Source organism: Bombus huntii, chromosome 2 (genome assembly GCF_024542735.1).
Source record: "Bombus huntii isolate Logan2020A chromosome 2, iyBomHunt1.1, whole genome shotgun sequence".
NCBI lineage: Eukaryota > Metazoa > Arthropoda > Insecta > Hymenoptera > Apidae > Bombus > Bombus huntii.
The window spans coordinates 18,142,123-18,164,687 of record NC_066239.1 but is presented as its reverse complement, the minus strand read 5'-3'; the positions used below and the strand labels follow the sequence as shown (position 1 = coordinate 18,164,687).

Sequence of the window (22,565 nt, the reverse complement as noted above, 5' to 3'; positions counted from 1 at the left end):
TACGAAAAAATGCTTTGTGTTGACTATGTGAAATTAAGAAAATTTCATATTACCTTTTATTACACAATTTACAAAAATTCGCTTACAATAGACTTACAGTGGCTCATGAAAATATTCCAACACTTTTCATAGAAATTTATTGATATTTCTTTAGCACTGTAATAGGATACAACTATCGTGACTATATTGGTAAAATTTCAAAACGATTCATAAATGTAAATGCAAGTAACCAAATATTTATTGCAAACATATATTTGATAAAAAATTAGTATAGTATTAATTAGCATTAATAATGACCTTAAACATGTAACTGACGCTAACTGTATGTTTGCAATAAATATCTTGTAACTTCTATATATATTTCCAAATTCGTTTTTAACTTTATCAGTATAATCATGATAATAATGCGTTACAGAAATTTCAAAATATTCTGTATAGCACGCAATAAATCAATTCATAAAAGACTTCTCTAATATAAGCGTTTAAATAGTTTTGTGGTCCATAAATACTGTGTACTAAAATCATATAAAACAAAAGTAATTATCTTATACGATAACATCATAAAAGTAAATACCATACAAAATCATACTAACATCATAAAAACTATTGTGCTATATCTACTCGTGACTTTAGGGAAAAGATGAGTGGGTTGGTTTCCGTGAAATGCTAAATCAGTGTTCACCGGAGACCGCGAAGATTGAATTGATTACTTCCGTAATTCAAAACGGTTGCTTATTCGAAGACTTGTATTTTTCGTTCAAAATTAACCGGTTGGAAAAGAAAAACAATATTTCTCGAAAATTAATAAATATTCTGCTTCGAAAACTCTTCCTCGCTCACGATTTTCGGCTCTTCGTTTCTTTCTAGTTCTAAAATCCCTTTTCTTGATCATTCTGGTCCAAGGGTGGGTGGAGCTCCGCACCGCCTGTCGGTGTTTTATTTTCCTTGGTTGGTAAAGGCTTTGTCCTCCTGCTCACGTGCAAAGTTGTTGAGAAAAAAATAACGTGAAGACGAGACAGCATAATGCTCTAAAAAGTTTACACGAATTGCCGATAATGAAACATCGTGAGTAATAGAACTGCTAATTTGATACGGTCCACAAAAATAACCAAAAGCTAACAAAGTATCTATCTAAGTTATTTCTTTCTCATATCCAATCGTCCTTGGTAAATATTTTAACAATATATATTTTTCCGTTTAAGTATGCAACCGGTCAGTTTATATTTCATTCCCGGTTTATAGAAGGTGTCTTCTGGTAGAATTGTCGGAACTAAATTCATATTAAAAGCAATTCACGCGATAGTGTAATGAGTGTGTGTATATTAAAATTATCATTCGTGAGATTCAAATACAGTATTGCCCCGTAAATTGTCCCAAGCTTTGAGAACTCTATTCGTTTATAATTTAATTCTTTGTTCACAGATAGCGTTGCGAGTTCATTTACGCAGTGCGATCACGATGTCTCAAACATTCGATTGACTTTCTCCCAAGATACATTCTCTAGTTGATAGTTCGTTGCCTTGACACATACAAGCGAAATTCTTTCAATATAGTCTTTCGTAACTCGATAGCCCTACGAAAAAGTAACTTATTAAGCAAAAGCATATGCCTGATAGTTGTAAATGATACCGCACGCTTGAACCCATACATGTTGAAAAGAGACAAAGTCAGATAATATTTAAAACGATAACAATAAAGTAAACGTATTAAGTACATACCTTCATCAATACTACACACGCCAGGCAACGGCCGCGTGACACGCTATATATAAAGGTTGCAACCTTTTACTCGTTCTTCAGTTGGTAAAACGCTAGTACACGGAGTGTGGTTGCGCGGAAAATTTGGATGTCGCTAAGTGTTTCGAAACTATTGTGCAGCGTTATTTATTGAATATACTTCGTGGCGATACCAAACCTTTACGGTGAGTACTGTGTTATATGATTATTTCAACGATTGATACGTATTAATGACACTAATTTTAATTTTTCTGATTAAGTATGTTAAACTCGATACCTGTTTGAATCATAAAATTAGAAAAACGTATCAGAGAAAAATGTATTCGCTTTTTCAAGTTGACCTATTGATGAGTTAGAATTAATTCTGCATTAAATGTATTTTCAATATGTATTTGAATAATTAAATATATAGTAATCATGAATTAAAGATTCTAATTATTCAAATTATTTTGATGTAAATTTGTTTAATAAGTTTTTTCAATTCATATTCTTTTAAATGGAAAAAGAACTTTAATTATCAATTCTTTACCTGCTTAGATATACATAAGTCTAAAATTTTGAATATATAAATAAATGTGGTTATATTATCGATCTGTTAGAACGGGTGAGTCGAAGAATGGAAAGAAACTTATTTATATTTATCGTTAGAATGCAAATTCTAACGATAAATATACGACCAATAAATTCTAATAATTTGACGTTTTAAAAAAAATTACGCTCTTATATTTTCTTCTTATGTTAAATACGATCATAAAAAGAAATATTTAAGGAATTGACCAAAATTAAGGTAATAAATTAAAAATAAAGAAGAATGTTACTTAATTACTGTTTCATAAATGTGTTGTTTCCTTCTTTACGAATTAAGTCGAAAATTTAATTATCGATTTCAAAAACGACAACTAGCGTAAGCTGTAGTCTGCCTTAAGACTGCATCGTCTTATGCAAAAATTGATTTTTAATCATTTTCTATCCAAAAAAAAAAACGTTTTAAATAATTCCCCAACATATGCGTATGATCAATACTATTCATTCTGTTTGAGTTAAAAGCAACGGAGCTTTTGCCAGAAGCTAAAAAGCTCACCCAAATCATGACGGAACCGCCCCTAAAATAATGTGTTTGGTGGAAAACCACCAAGACAAATTATTATTAAAAAAAGCATTACACCATTAGGGGATAAAAAGAATCATAATTTGCCCGTGCAAATAAAAGTCTTTTTTCTTTATCAGCAGTCTGTAATTTTAGTACTGATTCCATTCTCGAAATAACAGTGTTCAGTGATTTTAAAATACTCCGGTAAATGGTACTTATTGAAACATCTAAATTACATTCATTTTAAATATTGGTCAATAACTGATGAATTAGATGTTATTCTTAGCATTTTACGTTCGTCTCGTGACCATAATTTTTTCGATCGACCTAATCGCTTCTTCTCTCCATAATTACATCTCCTTGTGATATAATCTACAATTGCACTCTTTGTTCAAGATATTCGCAATATAACCGTATCTCTTGCCTTCGATGCGAAAAGAATCAATCATTGCTTTTTCTGTAATAGAAAGTTCTTTTCCACGAGACATTTTCCTTTCTAAGAGGTTTTATTCTAACCAATAAATGTCACAACTGACACCAGAGATGTCAAATAAAAGAACAAGCAACTGCAGTGTTGACAAAGTAATAAAAATAATAAACGTTGATACGTACATTAATCGAACGCTCGAAATCTAGTACTTTTTTGTTTTCCCTAACCAATTCCATTATACGCATTAATTCTTTCTTTCTTTATTCTCTGAACATTGATATAATTTTTTCCTAAATTTTCAAAATGTTCAAATATTGATGAGTTGGTATATTTTTAGCACTGTGTTCCATATATATTGTAATAAATTATGTATACTGTTTGAAACTTTTACACTTATGTTTAAAATAATTACATGTTTTTTATATTTGGCAAACAAAGTGGAAAAATGAATTCCGTTAAACTATGTAGATACATAGCTGATAGCACTTTTGATCTCGTCAGAAAAGCAACACTCGTTGGCTTGCCCGGAGGCAGTCCCACGGGTGGCGCAATGACCGGGTTATACGTCTTTCGTTGTTTCCCCGGTTAAGGACGTCGAAGACAGATATAGATTTGACAGACATATGATCACAGTGATATCGCGTGGACAAAAGTCAATCGTCTGCGTCGGATCTAGCACTATGTAACTATGTACACTAACCCAATCCAGCTTGGAAACTAAGCACAAATGGCGGGATATTTTTGCGTATAACTGTAAGACTTGTATATGTATATATATAGGAAAAAGTTATTCTAAATGTTGGGCTTTACGACATATTTCAAAATCATCGAAATCGGAGGAGAAATAGCATTTCGACAAGTTCGCCAGAAATTGTTTCTATGGTGGAAAAGGTTGGGTCCTGAATGGATTAACGTGATTCGGGTAATATATTAAATTTCCTATATATGCATAAACATCTATAATTGTATAAAAAAGATACCTAATTGTATAATAATCGGTGCATGGAACTCACTATCATATTTATCGATGACGAAGACAAAGGAAGCAGTATAATTTAAAATTACTGGTATCTTTCCGTATGTTTGCTATACGTAAACTGCTTCTGTTTGCGACAACGTCGGTCGAGAAATAGGTAAAGACTCGCAAATGTTTACCTAGATATTCATTTGCAAGAAAAGTACGTTGACATGAGTTGCTCTCAAAATAAATGTCGTAAATCTGTCTTGCAACTAACATTCATAAAATTCCAATTAACCTGCCAACGACCGAAAAAGATATGAACATAACAGATTTATGTACGTACATATATCTATATGTATATCGATTGTGTCCATCTTATTCAGATAAAAAACGGGATCAAGAATACACCTATATTAATTAAAAATTAGAATTTTGAATGATACTCGATTGAAGGCTGAGTGAACATTTATATATTAGTATATTGGTGAATAAAGTGAGTAAAGTGAATAAAGTGAATAAAAGTGAATAACGTGATTAAAATGAATAAAGATCCATTTTTAAGATACACGCAGAGAATCGGGGATATCGCATAGAAATCTGTGGAACTATATGAAAAATTGCATACAACGTGAAAATTTGGTGTCGGACGCTTGATTGCAACAGTCGCGGTGTTGTAACAAAGGATCCTTTATTCTCCTAAATGACGTAAATAGAATTGTACGATGCAAAGTGATAGACATATTGCATTCGTTGCGTTCCTATGCTATTTAATTGAGTTGTGGTTCCGCTGCGACGCTGTTTCGTACGCGCAATCGATAAGTGGTAATTTCATACGAAAATTGATACGTAATCGTGGACACGTGCTCCATTACAGTTTGAATCAATGATAATTTTACAATTAACACCTCACTAGCAATTTTCCAATAAAAGTCGCAATCACATTTGTTCTGTCAAGTCTCTTGAAATGGTACTTTCATCTTCTCTCCTTTTTGCTCTTTTCTTTTTTTTTGTAATATTTTCATATAATAATAAATATTATATTTCATATAATAATTTCATATAATTTCATATAATAATTCATAAAAATAATACGTGTACATAACGTGTTTCAATAACGTAGATGAACATATTTGTTTGCGTTACAAGGCCATTTTATGGATGATACTTGTTGATTTGTAGTTAACCTTCTAAGTGGCGAAGCAATTTTCTCACATGATATATCGGTTCTTCTATCAACACGTTACATATAAATAAAGATAAAGGATATATATAATATAAAACACACGAAGTTGATGAAGGAAGATTACATTAACGTAGGAAGATGAATTTTGTCTTTTTTTATTTTTAAATAGTCGTCCAATTTCGTAGAAAGCAAATTCGCTAGAATAGCGAATTCTACGTAAGTATGTGAGTGCTAAGTACAACAAAAGATGTATAATGTGAACTAGTGACAACTTAAAATCGGAATATCCTTCTGTACAACAATTTACCAATTAAGCTCGTCGAAAGCTAAATTGATTCTCTCAATTTCATTACACAAGTACGTGATTAATATTCAATTTTCAAGAAACAAATTATTCATTTCCATAGGTTCATTCATTCATACGAGAAGATAACATAAAAAATGGTAAATCTCAATTTACAAATTCGATACTTAATAATATTAGTAAATTATTAAGGGACTTCTGTCGCACAAACAATTTTTATCATTTCACAATATTAATTCTAATCAGTAAAATTTCTTTACGGAACTTTCTTTGTCTTATATTCAATTTTATTTATTGTTGCACAGAAAAATGTATTAAATTTGTTACAATTTTCTGTTGAAAATGACAACGTGAGTTCGTTCTCGCCATCCATTAGTCGATGCGTTAGTTATAAGAAATAGTAACTAGAGGATGATCCTAGTTACAATCGATAGATTTAATCGATAGGCTTAAGATGCCTTTTTATTTTTATCCCTAGTTTTTGTAAGCGCGTGCAATAAAGGTTTTTTTGGCTCAGAACGGTGTGATAGATTTATCCATTCAATAAAATAATAACTATTCTGATCTTACCTCTGAGTATAGAAATAACAACATTTTCAAACGTAGAATCATACGTCAAATTTTGCGAAATATGAAATAACGGTAATTAACGGTAACTACAAAATAGGATTGAAACGTTTATTTATAATACCTTATAATGTTTAAACGTTGACTGCACTGTTTTAGTTTATAACACAGTCTGTGTGCATGTTACATTAAATGAGAGTTCGTAAAAGAGAAACGTATCCAAACGAGGTTTTCATAACCTGTTAACACAACACATAAACACACAAATAATAAGATCTGTTTGAGATGAAAAGTTGAAACTAATACAGTCGAGTACTATTTGTTTACAATGTTCCGTCCGGAACACTGAAACGAACATGTAAGTAGACATTCTTCATCAGTAAACTTTATAGTAAGATCACAAAAAAGGGCTGTTTTCGAATTTAAATCTTAATCCTTGAAAAAAAGAGTTCAGACATTTTAGGACGTTTTTCCTCCATTTGTCTCAAGTACTATCTGCCCTAAAAATTCCAAAGTCTTTTTTTTATCAATCTGTACACAGCACAGAATGCAAGTAAAAATACAATATTTCAAAATGAATTAACTTAATACCAACAGTCAACTCACACCTGAAAGTACTCAAACACTTACTACAGAAAATTTGTTACGAACATATTGTGTACATTGTAGGAAACTTTTTGAAATTCCATCAGCGTTCTAACAAGACGTAATTATATCGGTAAAATTGGAAATCGATCTGAAATTCTACGTAAAAGTTACAAGATATTTACTACAAATATATTGAATATTGTGGCTTATTAATACAATGAATAATTGACTGTGTCAACATTTACTAAATATCTTGTAATTTCTATATGTATTTTCAAATGTGTTTTGAATTTTGCCATTGTGATAATCAAAGTAGAGTCTCGTCACAGTGCTAATGAAATTTAAAAATGTTTGCCACAATGCGCGTAATATATTGATAAAATGTAACTAAAGGATTCAAATCAAATATTTTCGGCAGATAATAGAAATTGTTCAGAGTGGATCGTATAAATATCACCAATGCATTTTCTGATATTCTAATAATTCTGATAATTATTTATTGAATACACATCGGTTCGTGTCAAAGACGAAGAATTATCGGAGATAACTACGACCATACACAGATATATTCAATATTTACTTACAGCGATAAAACCGTACAATGAGAAGGTATAAAATTTTCCAGCTGTAACGTGCAAACTCTGTTGTCCAAGAGTCATAACCAGAAGCAATAACTTTTGATTATGCAGCGATAAATTATTCCAGTCCGTAGCATAAAACGCTTCGCTCACTTTCATCGACTAAATGTAATTTTAATCATATTTTTAATCTTCTTTTTATAACAATTTCGAAAGGGTGGAAAATGCGTGCAAAAGTATCCAAGCAAACAGATTTTACGTGACACGTACAATATGAACGCAAAAGTTTATGCGTTCAAATATTTTCATTCATATTATAATTATATTTCCATTTAATTAAAAATCAATATTAATTTTGTCACTAGCACTTGCATAGTTTTAGTAATCGTGATATTAAACAATCTGCAGCCTTTGAAAATTCTAATGCTAAACATCACTTAACTCTGCTTCTTTGCACCATTTTTCATCTGATAGTTTTTCTACTACAATAAAAATCCTGTTATCAAAGATTATTTTAATTTTGTTAAAAGTTATTCTTTTTGTCGTAGACAGGAAAATCTATCTGGTTGAAGACACTTGTACACAACTGCGAATGATAGATACTTCGTTTGACAACTGTTCTCCCATGAAAGAGTATAGATATAACATCGATATAATTATCGAAATGTATAAACCGTAAGTCAAAGTGTTCACGAAACTTCCCGAGGGATTCTGAAAATTATAACAATTGAAATTAAGAATGCGAACAAAATTAATGTCTAAAATTAAATAGCTAGAAATGTTACAAATAGAGTTTCTATATCTAAATTTACATATACATGTATGTTTTTTTTTTTTTTTATAAATTATACTCCAGTAAAGTCTGAATCAAGTATTATAATACGATGAACAAAGTAAACGATAAATGCGATAAACGTACTAGAAGCATCATGTATATGATAGTCGCCATTCTAATGGTTGTCTGCAATAGTTCCACCAAAAGAAAAACTTGCAGGGCTGAATTGATGGAGTTCGCTGTCCTGCATGGAATTTTGAATATTACATAATATCGTTACGATAATGAGTCAGTGAACATATATTATTTATATTAATAACATATATGATTTATATTAATTTATAGATGGGTAAAAAAAAACTAAACTTGAAAAATAAAGTCTTGAAGAATAAACTAAATAGATTAAAAGCAAACTATTTTCCAGGATGAGAAAGTAATTGTTTCATCTAGTAAAGCTATGTTATTTAACGAAAATAATATACATATGTATATGTATATTAGGGTTGAAAAATTATTTATCTCCAAATATTTGCATAAAGATGTAAAGTTTTAATTATATTTGAAATAAATAAGTAAATTTAATTATGTTTGAAATAGGATAAATAAGAACACCAACAGGATAATCGATAGAATGTAAATAAGAAATGAAAGCAAGAAAGATAAATACTTACGTAATTAGTTTTACATGCGCGGTCACGAATTCTTTGATTACACTGTCTAAATTAACGTTTGAATTCGTGGAAATATTTTGTATACGATATGACAAGATTGAGAATTTACCGCAGATGTGTAGCACCAAGTTAACTAACAAACTGATGGCGCTTATATGGCTTAATGCAATGAACATGACTGGGAACTGGTATAAATACATGATAACGAAGTTTTGAAAGTCGTCTTGATAATCGAGAAAAGCATAGGCTCGGAAAGGCAATTTATAAGCTTTCGATGATTCATTGCTTTGTCCTGAAATAATATCATAGAAATGAAATTGCTTCTTCTCGCCCTAAATTCGTTTTAAACGCATTTTGGAATTCATTAAACTGTACGTATATATCATATTTTAATTCATTCAACTATACATATAGCTTTTATTATATTTATGTATATACATATGCTCTATACAATTTTTTACATCATCTGCCAATAAATATAAAATATAGATTTGTAAAATTTTTCAATTTTATAACGTAAAAATAATACTAATTTCACCTGACTTAAACATTTTGAATAAATAAGGTACCTAATCAAGCATATTAATGTTAAATTCTATTTGAACTATAATACTTTTAATTGGGTTGTCCAGTAAGTTTGTAATAGAAATTTAAAGAAAATTTATAGCTAATGTAATTTGCTATAGAATTATCATTATTATTAATTAGTATTATTATCATTATCACAATTATCATATTGTACCGAATTATTTTAACAATTTCTGGATATCTTCTCTTAACTTTTCATCGTCTTTGATGATAAAAAGTATTTGATTTTTTATTTACTACGACATTGTATCTCTCGAAATTATTTCATGTATAATTAAAAAGCTGAGAGAACGCGCAATAGATAAAGAGGAACGTTACAGTTGCTTATAAAATTAATTATATTATTATTGTCATATAAATCAAATATAAAATACTTAAAAGTTTTTTTAAATTTCATTAAGAACTTTCCAGACAATCTAATAATCCTCATGTACATACTTATATGGTAATAGTATTAACTTCTAACTAAACCATCAAATTTATCAAGGTATCTAAATCAACGTATCGATGAAGAAATACCTGAATCAAGCTTCAACAACTGCAGCATAGGTGACAAGTACCAGAGAGTTGCTATCACTAAAGTCGTTGAAATGGCGTATCTACCGAATTTATCCGAAATGTTGTGATACGTGAAGTACAAGCGCATCTCCTCCACAGTTTCAAACTTACTCTTAGCAATTTCTTCTCTCACAGTAACGATCCCGTGTTCGATCAGTTTGTTGAATCGAAGCAAAAATAGTATAAAATAGGTAGTGGTTGCTATGGTATTATCTATAATGTTTCCTACCATCGATTCTAAATTTCCGAATGCTTCGATCAGGTCAATGTACATTATAACTATATGTACGCTGAGATAGGACATATACATAACGAATTTCGTGTATTTTTTTCTTAAGGGCCACGCATCCCAAATTAAGAAAACCCTTTCGTTTAGTAAGAACACGTCTTTCACTTTTCTGTTTATATTTTCCTGCGACACACGCCAAAACAGTTAATTTGATTTAATTATTCATAATTTCCGAATGCTAAAATATCAAGTGACACAATGAAAATTATAATAATAACAATTATAATAGCAATTACGGTAATAACCAAAACGCCATCCCATTATTATTTGCACGAAAACATACAAAAACTTAAGAATAATAAATCTATACAAAATTATAATTAATTCGTAACATTTATAATTAATAATGATAATGATGATAATAAAAGTAAACGTTTAGAAACAAAATCGGCTTATTATTATTTGCATAGAACATACAAAGGTCCAAATTAACAAACTTGTAAATACGTAAATACAGAAAAGTACGATGTTTATATACTAAAAATATACGCGTGTAACATAATTTCACAAAATTCCTAAACTCTTTGATGTAAACAAAATAGAACTCTTTATCTTGCTTGGTTTAATTCATAAAGTGAAGTAAATGCGTACATGCTGAGATCAAATCAGAAGAAATAACAGTGATATTGAATAATGAAATGAATAATAAATATGCATACGATAACAAATATCGTTGTAAATGAAGGAGCAATTCTTTTATTTTTATCTACAAGAGATTATTGTTACGAAATTATTATTGTTAGTATTTCATGTTAATAAAGACATGAATAGAATAATGTATTATTGTATAATAGAACTACTATTATTTTAAACAGTTCTCTTGAAACCTCGTCAAATATATTAAATATAAAATATTATAGAATGAATCAACTACCAAAAATGTTACGAATTTTGGTCAACAACTCAACAGAATCGCCGTCTTAGAGGCAGAGCTATTGTAGTATGGGACGAAATTATTTTCATATTAATCAAAAGTCAAAGCATTTTGCGTGTCTTTCATACGAATTAGTAGTTTTTAAGTAAACCTTCTTAGCATAAGAAAATTTCCAAGATCAATCGCAGTTCAATTAAAAATTGAGCAAATCCTTGAACGTAAATTGAACAATATCGAACCCAGCGCGTATTATAACATAATACATCATTGACAAAATTCAATATTATAAAATATATAAATTATATTCGATATATAATATTATAAAATTCAAGCTATATAAAAAATCATCGTATCGCTGTAGATATATAACGTTAAAATTGTCAAGAAAATTCAATCTCCTCCCGGAGAACTTTTTAGAAATATCACGAACGATTTTAACGAAGTCGATGTTAAAAAAATGTAATAGAAACGACTAGAGCACAGAGCTGGCCTTACGTTCATCGCAGTTCTTCGTTGTTTTAATCGAGTCGTGATTTTAACAACTACTGACCGCTGCCGCGCCGTTATCATACCGCGTTTCATACCAGTGATCGATTAACGATTATTTCGTAGGAAAATTGACGGCTGGCCGGGGCACACGCTTCGTTACAGACTCGTTCAATCATTATCTTACAACTGTCGTGCAGACAGATAATTTCCGTCTTATCCTGTCATTTGGCGCAATTTAAACTCATCGATTACGATATATCCATATTGTAATTGCATTTGTTCTTCAGACTTGAGCGACGAAATCGAGACATTGTTCTCCCCTGAGCGATATTAGGCAGATTTAAACCTATCAAGTTCTTGTGGAATAAAGCAATTAACGGTAAACGTTATCCTTTCTAATGCGTTGCGAAATTAGATATCACAACTTCGACACGATATTCCGCTACGTTTTGTCGTCGAATGTTCGTTGAAAGTGAGCTATCAGTACGGACAAGTGGTGGATAGGAAAATTGGATTTATTCAGATTGGTTTCAGCGTCTGGCTTCCGTTCGATGGAAGAGCGAAGCGAAAGAGAATCAACGATGGAAAGACATCGAGCGTTTGATTAAATGGAATCTGTTATTCTGTGATTCTGATGTACTGTGTGAAACGTCCGTGCATGGGTTCTGTGAAAAAGGGAAGTGGGGCCGGGACTGTGGTGAAAAGATATGGAACAAAAGATAAGGAAAAGAAATTGTACAAAATTATACAATGTATATATTCTATAGTTTGGAATTATAAGGAATGCAATATTTAACGAAAAAGCGATTCTCTTCGTTTCGCAATTAGAATTATAAAAATTTGATAAAAATAATATTTGGATAAGTAAAAAGTTGCCTCTTTCATTCGTTAGTTGAATATAGACGCGCGAGGGTAAAGAAAAAATACGAAACGGCAAACGTAGATGTTAAAAATATTTGATTTCATAAAACTTGGTGTGATTTGTACGTTGTTTTATAAAATGGAAAAAAGCGATTATCAATTGCTGCAGGAATTATTTATTTTTGATAGAAAAATCACCGAAATAAGTCAGTCAAGTGTTGAATTCTGTAAGATTTATAAAGAGTTTTACTTGTGCAGTTAATTTAGTTTGCAGGAAAATTTCTCGGTGTGATTGACTAATCTCTACGTACGGAATGAGTAGTCAAGGTTTCAGATGTTGCTTCATTGTCGCGTAATTTCCTCATTTCTATCAACTACATACATTCTCGATATATAGTGTGTTCTTTGAACCTCAACAACGAGAAAACGCGTGTTATCAAGTTACAGCGTGGCACACATAATAATCAGTGTACCAAACAAACATGGAACCCTCGGATTATAATATAAAATAATACCTGTTCAATGATGAACGTTTTAGCTACTGATATGTCGCCAGCTTTTTTTTCTTTTAAGGAATATTTAAAGATCCAAGCTTCTGTAGTTTGAAGATAAATCCAATTTATAAATTTTCACAAAGTAGTTTTCCGTTCCAAAATTTGGAACGTTCTTCGTTTTTTGGACGAAGCAAACTTTTTCGTACATTTTTCTGAGAAATGAGAATATTATAATTATAACTTTCGCTTTCAAATATAATGAATTACAGTGTGAATACTCTAAAAGCATATCATCACGAATAAAATATTTCGTTATAAAAGGAAATCGTCATTTTGGAACCCTAACATGCTCTAAACTTTCACGCAGAAGCGTAGAACCATTGTATAATGTAATTCTCTTACAACGTAATGCTGAAATATAGAAAATGATTTTGTATGATTATGGTGACAACGTGTTATATCATCGTTTTGTCGCACTCGGTTATTAATTTTGTAATATGTATTATTTCAGCTGTACAAGTAAATATCTATAATATTTGTGTAATTGCGTAACCGATCTGTAACATACCGCAAACACGAGTACAACGAGCGTTATTCACATTCGCATACGTTGCTTTATATGAAGATCCATGGAATGCCAAATCCACGGAGAAAATCTAGAAATTACGACCATGAAAATAGCTCAAATTCACGGAAGTTTATTAAATGCGCTCATTTTACGTAGAATGAAGAGTAGAGTAAAGAAGAAGAAGAAGAAGAAGAAGAAGAAGAAGAAGAAGAAGAAGAAGAAGTGAAGAGAAAAGGAATAAATTGATTAAAATTGGAACAATTGAACGAGTGGAGAGACATTATATCGATAATTGAAATATTGTAAATATCACTATGGTACATATTTTTTTTTTTACATTTTCCCCTTGTAAATATTCTAAATTGTTTACATTTTACAAACGTTCTACAGATTAATTACGTTTTCTTTAATTAAATTTTATTCAACGTTAGAACGCACCAGTGTCTTTTATGGTTATGCGTATTGTTGACGAAGAGCGAGTAAATCGCTCGGTTGCTTTCTTCTAAGTCTTCCGGAGACGTCTGAGTAATAGTTTCTCAGCTAATGGTTCGCGTGATTCTTTATTCCGTTTAGCCGAGCACTGGAATGATTTGTAATTTCCTCTGCAATCGTGGTTATTTTCAATGTTTTCCTTGTACACATGCGGATACATGTGAACACTGTAACAAAGAGTTCGTCGGGAACCCATTGTTCGTTATTTGTCAAGTGCAGACTGTGTGGAACAGACTGAACGAATATTACATGCGTGAAACTATTATCATTTGTCAAATACACGCGTGGTGTATCTACGAACGTAACGATATTTGACAAATATACATACAGTGTTGTGAAAAGATGAAGATCAAAGTAGACGTATTACGAGCGTTAATAACTTTTATACCAAATATTATTTACCATATCGATAACAATCATCTATTCCAAGCTAGACAAGATATTAAGAAAAGGTTTTTTTTCTTTTATTTAATATTTCACATTCACAATTTGTCCAATTTGGACATTTGGTGGAATTTTTTAGCTGTTTGATTATCATGTGGGTGTCTACCCCCAATGGGGTACCATCTTCGTGTTTGTTAGGATATATCCTTTATGAGATCTGCTGGGTGTTTCCTTTTTAGTCTTCTTTCTATGCTTGTGTTGATCGTTTCCGTTGCCAGCCGGTTCGGGTGCGTTGCTATTCTTTCTCTGTACCTTCTTGCGCATCTGCTAATCTCTTCCTTGACCGTTGGTATTCCAAGGTCTTTCCGTAACGTACCATGGGGCGCAATTAAGAAAAAGTGAGCGATATTTATAAGCTACGATTCTCGATATCGGAACGATAATGAAAGTTCGCGTAGAAAAATGTCGTTTGAGATCTATTTTCAAGTCGTAAACAATGGAATTTTTGATCCATCTATTGACAAACTTTTCTTTGTATTATCGAGACAATAATAAAAGCTAGTGCAGAAAAAAATCGTTTGAGATTTATTTTCAAGTCGTAAACAATGGAACTTTTGATCCATCTATTGACAAACTTTTCTTTGTATTATCGAGACAATAATAAAAGCTAGTGCAGAAAAAAATCGTTTGAGATTTATTTTCAAGTCGTAAACAATGGAACTTTTGATCCATCTATTGACAAACTTTTCTTTGTATTTCATTCACATTTACGATCCTTTTTTTCGAATAAATCTTATCTTTCAAACTTGTTTCGTCTACCACTATACGCAAATATTTAATACGCTAGAAACCCCCATATTCGATATTTAAATCATTCTAAAGAAATTTGATTAATTCTGTTTACAGCATATATAATTACTTAACATTTAATTTCTTATGTAGCAACTAATAAACCTTGATGGTATTACTCAATTTATTTTTCTCTATGGCTCGTTTATGGAGGATAAACTATGTGGAGTCGACCGTATGTGAGAAGTGTTCATCGAATGGCGATTGTATGAATTCTCCTTGATAAATGAAAGAAAAATTATGTAGAAACTCGGTCCATAGATGGAAGCGTGGAATTACCTTTTACAGCGAAGGATTCGATGGTATCGATGACCTTGAACAGAGTCATAAACATGGTCTATAATACATGTGTACTGATAAATGAAGAGGACGCGTGTACGACGATGATAGAATTTCTGTAACAGAGGAATTTTCTGTACGGTGATATACGGCCCCGTAATCACAAGCACACACGAAAAACTTATAAAATCTGCTGAATCGCTGTTGATGAGCTTCTTGCGTGTGACGCTGTCTGCGTAAGACCACGCGTTTTTAAAAAAATTCAGTTCAAAAGATTTTGATTTTTCCTTTCGATAATTTTCTTTGCTTCGCAATCGATAAAACAGGCTATATAAATATTGTTACTAAATAACGTCGGTGAAATGTTGAAAGTAGATGAGATTATTTCTATCGATTTTTTACAAAACAAATATATATAAGGAATAAGGCTGTGCAATTTGATCGTATAAAAATTGTTGCCCTATATACGTAACAGTGTTTTTTATCGATAACGTTGAACCATAGGAAAAATTTCGCTTCTTCGTTTCAGGCAATGAGATAAACACGATATACAGAATTTTTCTAAATACTCTGAGATGACCAAAAACGGTTGCGCTTGCGAAAATGGATAAAAGTGAGAGGAAAGAAGTGAATAATCCGCGCCAAAATGCCAATCCATTGTCCATTCTTACATTTTGGTAATTCAAATAATTTCACATATTTCTATTAAATTATATACTATATTATATTTTTCCCATCGTTTGTTATTTAATTCTATTTCAACGATTCCAAGGAATTCCATCGTTGATTAGGTGGAATTTAATTCAATTAATTATTTAATAAACAGGTGGATCCTCAAGCTGTTCGTTGTCGGTTATAAAAAAGAATTGGAGGAGGATGATCTGTATTCGCCATTGCGGGAAGACAAGAGCAGCTATTTGGGTCAGCGTATCGTAAAAAATTGGGAGCGGGAGGTGAAAATATGTGAGAAGAAAAAAGACAATTCGAAGCCAAGTTTAATTAGGGTACTGTTCAAATGCTTCGGTAAAATACTCATTAACGGTGGACTAGGGCTATTTGTTCTAGAATTTGGCATACGGTACAGTAACAAATATAACAATTTAATTATAACTCGATACACTGTGCAGATATAGAATCAGTGCGATCAGAAGATTATTATTTTAAAATTTCTTTCAATTTAAATACAGATTATAATTTTATCGACTGCAAGTAATTCAGAAGTACTGTATTATCTGATTATTTCTAATATTATACGTCTAGTGCAGAAGTTTCTGGCCAGGTAGATTTTTCACTTTGTATCTCAAAACCAATATCCAATAAAATGTTAACTGAAGATATAGCCAGGGAAAGAAAACAACACAACAAAATAAACACTGCTACGTGGCTACACATCATATTCAAATGTTTTAGATAAAAAAAAAAAAATAGAGATCCTCCAATGCTTTAAAATATCGCTTTTTGATATAAAGTGTAAACAAATGTATCCGATCGGAAACTTCTGCACGCAATTGAGTATAAGTTTGGCAAAATTTGTTTATTGGAAAAAGAATGAGAGTTTGAACTCGATAGCGTTAAAGAGACGAAAGAAAAATTAGCAATAGAATCGTATTTTATTTCAGGATCGTGCAGCCGTTTCTACTCGCCAGGATATTACGTTATTTCTCAGGGAACAGACAAGACTGGAGTACTGGTATACATTATTATGCCGCGGCTTTTTGTGTCGTGCCTTTACTAGATGCTGTGATTATTCATTGGGCCATACAAACATTTACACACCTAGGAATGAAAGTTAGAGTGGCTTGTTGTACTTTAATTTACAGGAAGATACTTAGATTGTCTAACTCTGTTCTTGAAAATGAAACATCTGTCGGGCAGGTGCAGAACAAATTAATCACAATTTATTCTATGTCTCTACTATCTATGTTCTATATTCTATGCTGTATCCTTTATCTTCAGATGATCAATTTCTTAAGCAACGACGTCAATAGGCTCGATTACTTTGTCATTGCTATTCATTACTTATGGATTGGTCCACTTCAAGTTTTTGTAATAGCGTATCTTACATTTCGTGAAATTGGATTGGGTGCAATCACAGGAATGATAGCGTTTTTATTATGTATACCATTGCAGAGTAAGTATTAAAAAAATAAGCATATCATAAGACTATGGCGTAACTGTAGTATTTCTTTTGCCATTTTAATATTATCTTCGTATTAAAAATCGAATGAACAGACATTGCTCCGATCTAAGTTCGTAAACACATTTAATTAATAATTAATCGTATTTATTTATATTTATTTTTAGACGATCCTCCAAGTAATTTATGAACTCGTCATTTTTTTCAGTATTTCTTGGAAGGAAAGTGTCGCGTTTGACTTCCGTGTCAGCTAAAAAAACTGACAATAGGCTAAGATTGATGAATCAAATAATTAATGGAGTAGAAGTAATTAAAATGTATGTTTGGGAAGTACCATACTCGCTTCTTGTCGAAAAAGCTAGACGGTAAGAAAATAACTCGTATCTATCACGTTTTGTAAGATAAAGTCGACAAACTATTATTTATACTATTTTCAGGAAAGAAGTGGACGTGATAAAGAAGTATTCGATCGTAGAACAAATTGGTTTAACGCTTGATATGTACTTTCCTCGAGTCGGATTATTTATTGCCATATTAACTTATGTTTTAACTGGGAATAATGTGGATGCTGAAAAAGTATTTATGACTACAGCATTTTACACTATTCTACGAGATTCTATGACTACCGGTTTTGCTATAAGTAAGTTACCTTCTGATATTCAGATAAAATATTTGTTTCTTTAACCCTTTCGCTTCGGGTGCAGCTTATAGGCGGCGCCCGTGCGACGAATCCTGGGTTCGGCACCCCATACATCCGGCATACACTAATGCCATCTGTAGTCGATAATATATTTTTATCGGCAGAACATTTTCTGTTGATTTTATTGATATATTGGATTAATCACTTCTTAAAAGTTACTCAGTGCTGAAAGTACATCAAAACGTTTTACGCAATATGTTTCAAACATCCAAACGATCGTATACTGTTTCGTGCTAAAAAATCTGTTGAATCCATTAACAGTGAAATGATATTTCATATACGGCTCCTACAAGAATTATTATTTAAGACTTAGGAAAACGCATATACAGCAACCACGCACACTGTGCGCATTTCTGGCGCGCGCTTTTCGGCGGACTGGACTGCCGAAGCGAAAGGGTTAAATATGCTCGCATTTCTTTCAGTTTCCTACGAAATGTTTCGATAATTATTTATCAATAATGTTAATTATTTTCAATAATATCTAACAGCAGTGATATCAATTTCATCGTGCTATACGATGCTATGTAACAATTGTCATACAGAGATTTGTTATTAATCGAGATTTAGTCCGCACGTTTATAATCTGTATTTTATTAAATAAATTTTAAGAGAAATTCGATATGATCGCGATATTACGATCTGCACAGGTGTTCATCAATTAGCGGAAGCATTGGTGTCTATCAGACGACTCGAGAAATTCATGACGTATCCTGAAATCTCTGTGCCACAGAAAGTTCAGAATCAAGTAGCTACACAATCCGTTCCTATTTACTTAAAAAATGTCACTGCCAGATGGGATAACTCTCGAGACAATGACACATTGCAAAACATCCATCTAACAGTACAAGCTGGTAGCTTCATAGCAGTGATCGGACAGATAGGCTCAGGAAAGAGCAGTTTGTTGCAAGTAATACTTCGTGAATTATCATTGACAGAAGGAGTGCTAGAAACTAGCGGGAAAATAAGTTTCGCCGATCAACGACCATGGATCTTCGCTTCCTCTATCAGACAGAATATTCTCTTTGGACAGTCGATGAATGAAGCTCGTTACAACGAAGTGATTCGTGTGTGTCAATTGACACGCGATATAGATCTATTTACGCATAAAGACAGAACCATGGCCGGGGAAAGGGGAATCAATTTAAGCGGCGGTCAACGAGCTCGAATTAATTTAGCGCGAGCGTTATACACTGACGCCGATATTTATCTTCTGGACGATCCTTTATCGGCAGTCGATACGCATGTCGGTAGTCGCATTGTGGATGAATGTATACATGGTTTTCTCAAAGGCAAAACTATAATCCTAGTCACTCACCAGATACAATACTTGAAAGCCGCTGATCAGATAATCGTAATGAACAATGGTAGCATTCAAGCGAAAGGGAGCTTCGAGGAGTTGCAAAGTATGAATTTAGATTCCATGAAGGTCTTCGAAGAGATTGAGGATAAAGAAGAATTTGGCGAAGCTGAAACCAAAATAGAGAAGAAGCGAACGATGGGAGAAACGAAAAAAGAAGACGCAGTCGCGGAACAAGAACCTGTCGAGGTGGCGGAAACCAGGTCGAAGGGCAAAATGTCTAGCAATGTTTTCTTTTCCTACTGGAAAGCAAGTAGAAATATATTTCTGGTTCTTCTGATGACGATTATGTTTATATCGAGCCAATCGATAGCCAGTGGCAGCGACTATCTGGTCGCATTTTGGGTAAACACGGAGATGGCATCGTGGGTTAGAAGCGATAATGGCACGATGGATTTTCAATGGTCCGGACCATTGTCTCGCAATGAAATTATTTATATTTATAGCGGTCTAACTATGGGCATTGCTTGTATCTACGTCGTACAGACGTTTACATATTATGTAGTTTGCATGCGCGCCTCGAAAAATCTACACGCACAGATGTTCCGTAGTATCGTACGTGCTGTGATGTACTTTTACAACACGAATCCCGCTGGTCGAATATTAAACAGGTAGAAATGTACACGTTCGCGACATCTTGCTTACTACACACGTTACTTGTGAGATCGATAATTAATTGATAATTTTATTTTCGTTTCAAGGTTTTCTAAAGACATTGGTATTATCGATAAGAAAATGCCTTTTACCATGTTCGATGTTATCATAATGTTTCTAAATTTTATGGGGACCATAGTGATCCTTGGTACAGTGAGCGTGTGGTTGTTGATACCGACTTGCGTTATTATAGTTCTTTTTTACTATATGCGAGTCGTATACATTTCAACTAGTCGCGCTGTTAAACGAATGGAGGGTACAAGTAAGTATCCACGTCATTAATAAGAGCGATTAATTTTATAAACTTTCTGTGAATTTCTCGATCTTCTCCGTCAACGTTTAAGACGATTAATAGGAATATTTTTTAGCCCGTTCACCAGTATTCGATCATGTGGGTGCCACTTTGCAAGGCTTAACGACAATCAGAGCATTCAAAGCTGAAAAGATAGTAACCACGGAGTTTGACAATCATCAGGATTTTCACACATCAACGTGGTTTATATTCATCTCTCTTTCACGAGCTTTCGGTCTTTATATCGAGGCATTTTGTTTGATTTACATAGCGGTGATCACCATCATGTTTTTCGTATTCGAAGATCTCGCTATTGCCGGGGATATCGGTTTAGTAATCACGCAGGTTAGCGCAGTCGTTGGAATTTTACAGTGGGGTATAAGACAAACCGGTGAACTGGAGAATCAAATGACTTCTGTCGAAAGAGTGTTGGAATACAGTAAGCTGGAAGAAGAGCCATTCTTGGATAGTATACCGGAAAAGAAACCGCCGGAAGAATGGCCCACGAAAGGTCTGGTCGAATTCAGAGGCGTGAGATTAAAATACGGCCCTAAAAGTACTTATGTTTTAAATGGTATCAATTTCGTGATCAAACCTAAAGAAAAAGTGGGAGTTGTTGGAAGAACCGGTGCTGGCAAAACATCCTTAATCAGCGCTCTTTTTCGGTTAGCATACATAGAGGGAGAAATAATTATAGATGGTATACCTACGAATGAAATTGCATTGCATGACTTTCGTTCGAAAATCAGTATTATACCTCAGGAACCAGTTCTATTCGGAGGTAGTCTTCGACGAAATCTAGATCCTTTCGACGAATATTCTGATAACGTTTTATGGGAGGCTTTAGGGGAAGTAGAAATAAGAGAAACGATCTCAGAGATGGCGGCAGGTTTGAACAGTAAAGTATCGGAAGAGGGTTCAAATTTCAGCGTTGGACAACGTCAATTATTATGCCTTGTTCGAGCACTCATTCGAAATAATAAAATTATGGTTCTCGATGAAGCTACTGCTAACGTTGATCCACAGACTGATTCCCTGATTCAACAGACGGTCAGAAAGAAATTTGTGGATTGCACTGTCATTACTATAGCGCACAGGTTAAATACCATAATGGATAGCGATAAGATACTTGTGATGGATCAGGGTTGTCTAGTAGTAAGTAGTTATAAGTTGAGTTATTTAAAAAATCGTTTGATTATTATTTCTAAGAAATGTGATAGATTTGTCTTCTAATGTTAATTTTTTAGGAATATGATCATCCGTATGTTTTACTGCAAAAGAAAGGATATTTTTACAATATGGTGCAACAAACAGGTGCTGCAATGGCGAACAGTCTGTCAGAAGTGGCAAAGAACGTAAGTGATAAAACATTCTTCGAATTTAAGAAAATTCAAGCAAATGGAATAAACAAAATTTAATACATATATCGATCTTCCAGTGTTTTTATAAGAACAACGAAGCGGTGTCCTGATGATGACCAGACTTTAGTAACTTTCGAATGATATACTACATATTTAAGCGAAATTTTTTCGTACGTCCAACTTATATTTTCGAACCAAAGTAATAGTTTTTGCTAAGTGTAACGATGCAAATTTTGAAAGTACGGTGCTTACACAGGTATTATGTACCGACTATTTAGCCAATTACAGTTTGACGATCTTTTTGTAACAAAAGTATAATATCAATAAAATTTTGCAACAATAATTTTTATCTTTATTATTTTAATTATGGTACGGTTATTAAATATGAGATATATTTAACCAGTTAGCTGTTTTTTTACAAGCATACTCGTCGTCGCTTATTTTTTGCAACATATT

General features: G+C 32.5%; 2 protein-coding genes and 1 long non-coding RNA gene across 7 annotated transcripts; 1 reads left to right on the top strand and 2 right to left on the bottom strand.

Moving 5' to 3' along the window:
- Window positions 1-28: 28 nt before the first annotated feature.
- Window positions 29-1,817, bottom strand: LOC126874554 (uncharacterized). The gene is made up of 2 exons (XR_007692842.1): window positions 1,719-1,817; window positions 29-1,573 (listed from the first exon to the last, which is right to left on the bottom strand). It is a non-coding gene; the product is annotated as an uncharacterized LOC126874554 (long non-coding RNA).
- Window positions 1,765-22,452, top strand: LOC126874418 (probable multidrug resistance-associated protein lethal(2)03659). 5 transcript variants are annotated; one of them, XM_050636465.1, is made up of 16 exons: window positions 4,314-5,184; window positions 5,397-6,629; window positions 7,278-7,468; window positions 7,549-7,605; window positions 7,986-8,112; window positions 16,138-16,285; window positions 16,435-16,686; window positions 17,228-17,483; window positions 17,565-17,739; window positions 17,954-18,110; window positions 18,183-18,385; window positions 19,093-20,413; window positions 20,504-20,718; window positions 20,825-21,903; window positions 21,996-22,103; window positions 22,187-22,452. In XM_050636465.1, the coding sequence occupies exons 6-16, from the start codon at window positions 16,212-16,214 to the stop codon at window positions 22,217-22,219; spliced, it is 3,873 nt and encodes a 1,290-aa protein (XP_050492422.1). In that variant the 5' UTR covers window positions 4,314-5,184; window positions 5,397-6,629; window positions 7,278-7,468; window positions 7,549-7,605; window positions 7,986-8,112; window positions 16,138-16,211; the 3' UTR covers window positions 22,220-22,452. The 5 variants fall into 5 exon arrangements, with proteins under 5 accessions (XP_050492411.1, XP_050492441.1, XP_050492422.1 ...); XM_050636474.1 differs by lacking the exon at window positions 7,278-7,468 and having other exon boundaries at window positions 5,397-5,757; window positions 7,485-7,605; XM_050636484.1 differs by lacking the exons at window positions 4,314-5,184; window positions 5,397-6,629; window positions 7,278-7,468 and adding an exon at window positions 3,899-4,178 and having other exon boundaries at window positions 7,485-7,605.
- LOC126878229 (uncharacterized) lies at window positions 8,110-11,664 on the bottom strand. The gene is made up of 2 exons (XM_050640797.1): window positions 9,971-11,664; window positions 8,110-9,215 (listed from the first exon to the last, which is right to left on the bottom strand). The coding sequence occupies exons 1-2, from the start codon at window positions 10,337-10,339 to the stop codon at window positions 8,880-8,882; spliced, it is 705 nt and encodes a 234-aa protein (XP_050496754.1). The 5' UTR covers window positions 10,340-11,664; the 3' UTR covers window positions 8,110-8,879.
- Window positions 22,453-22,565: the final 113 nt, after the last annotated feature.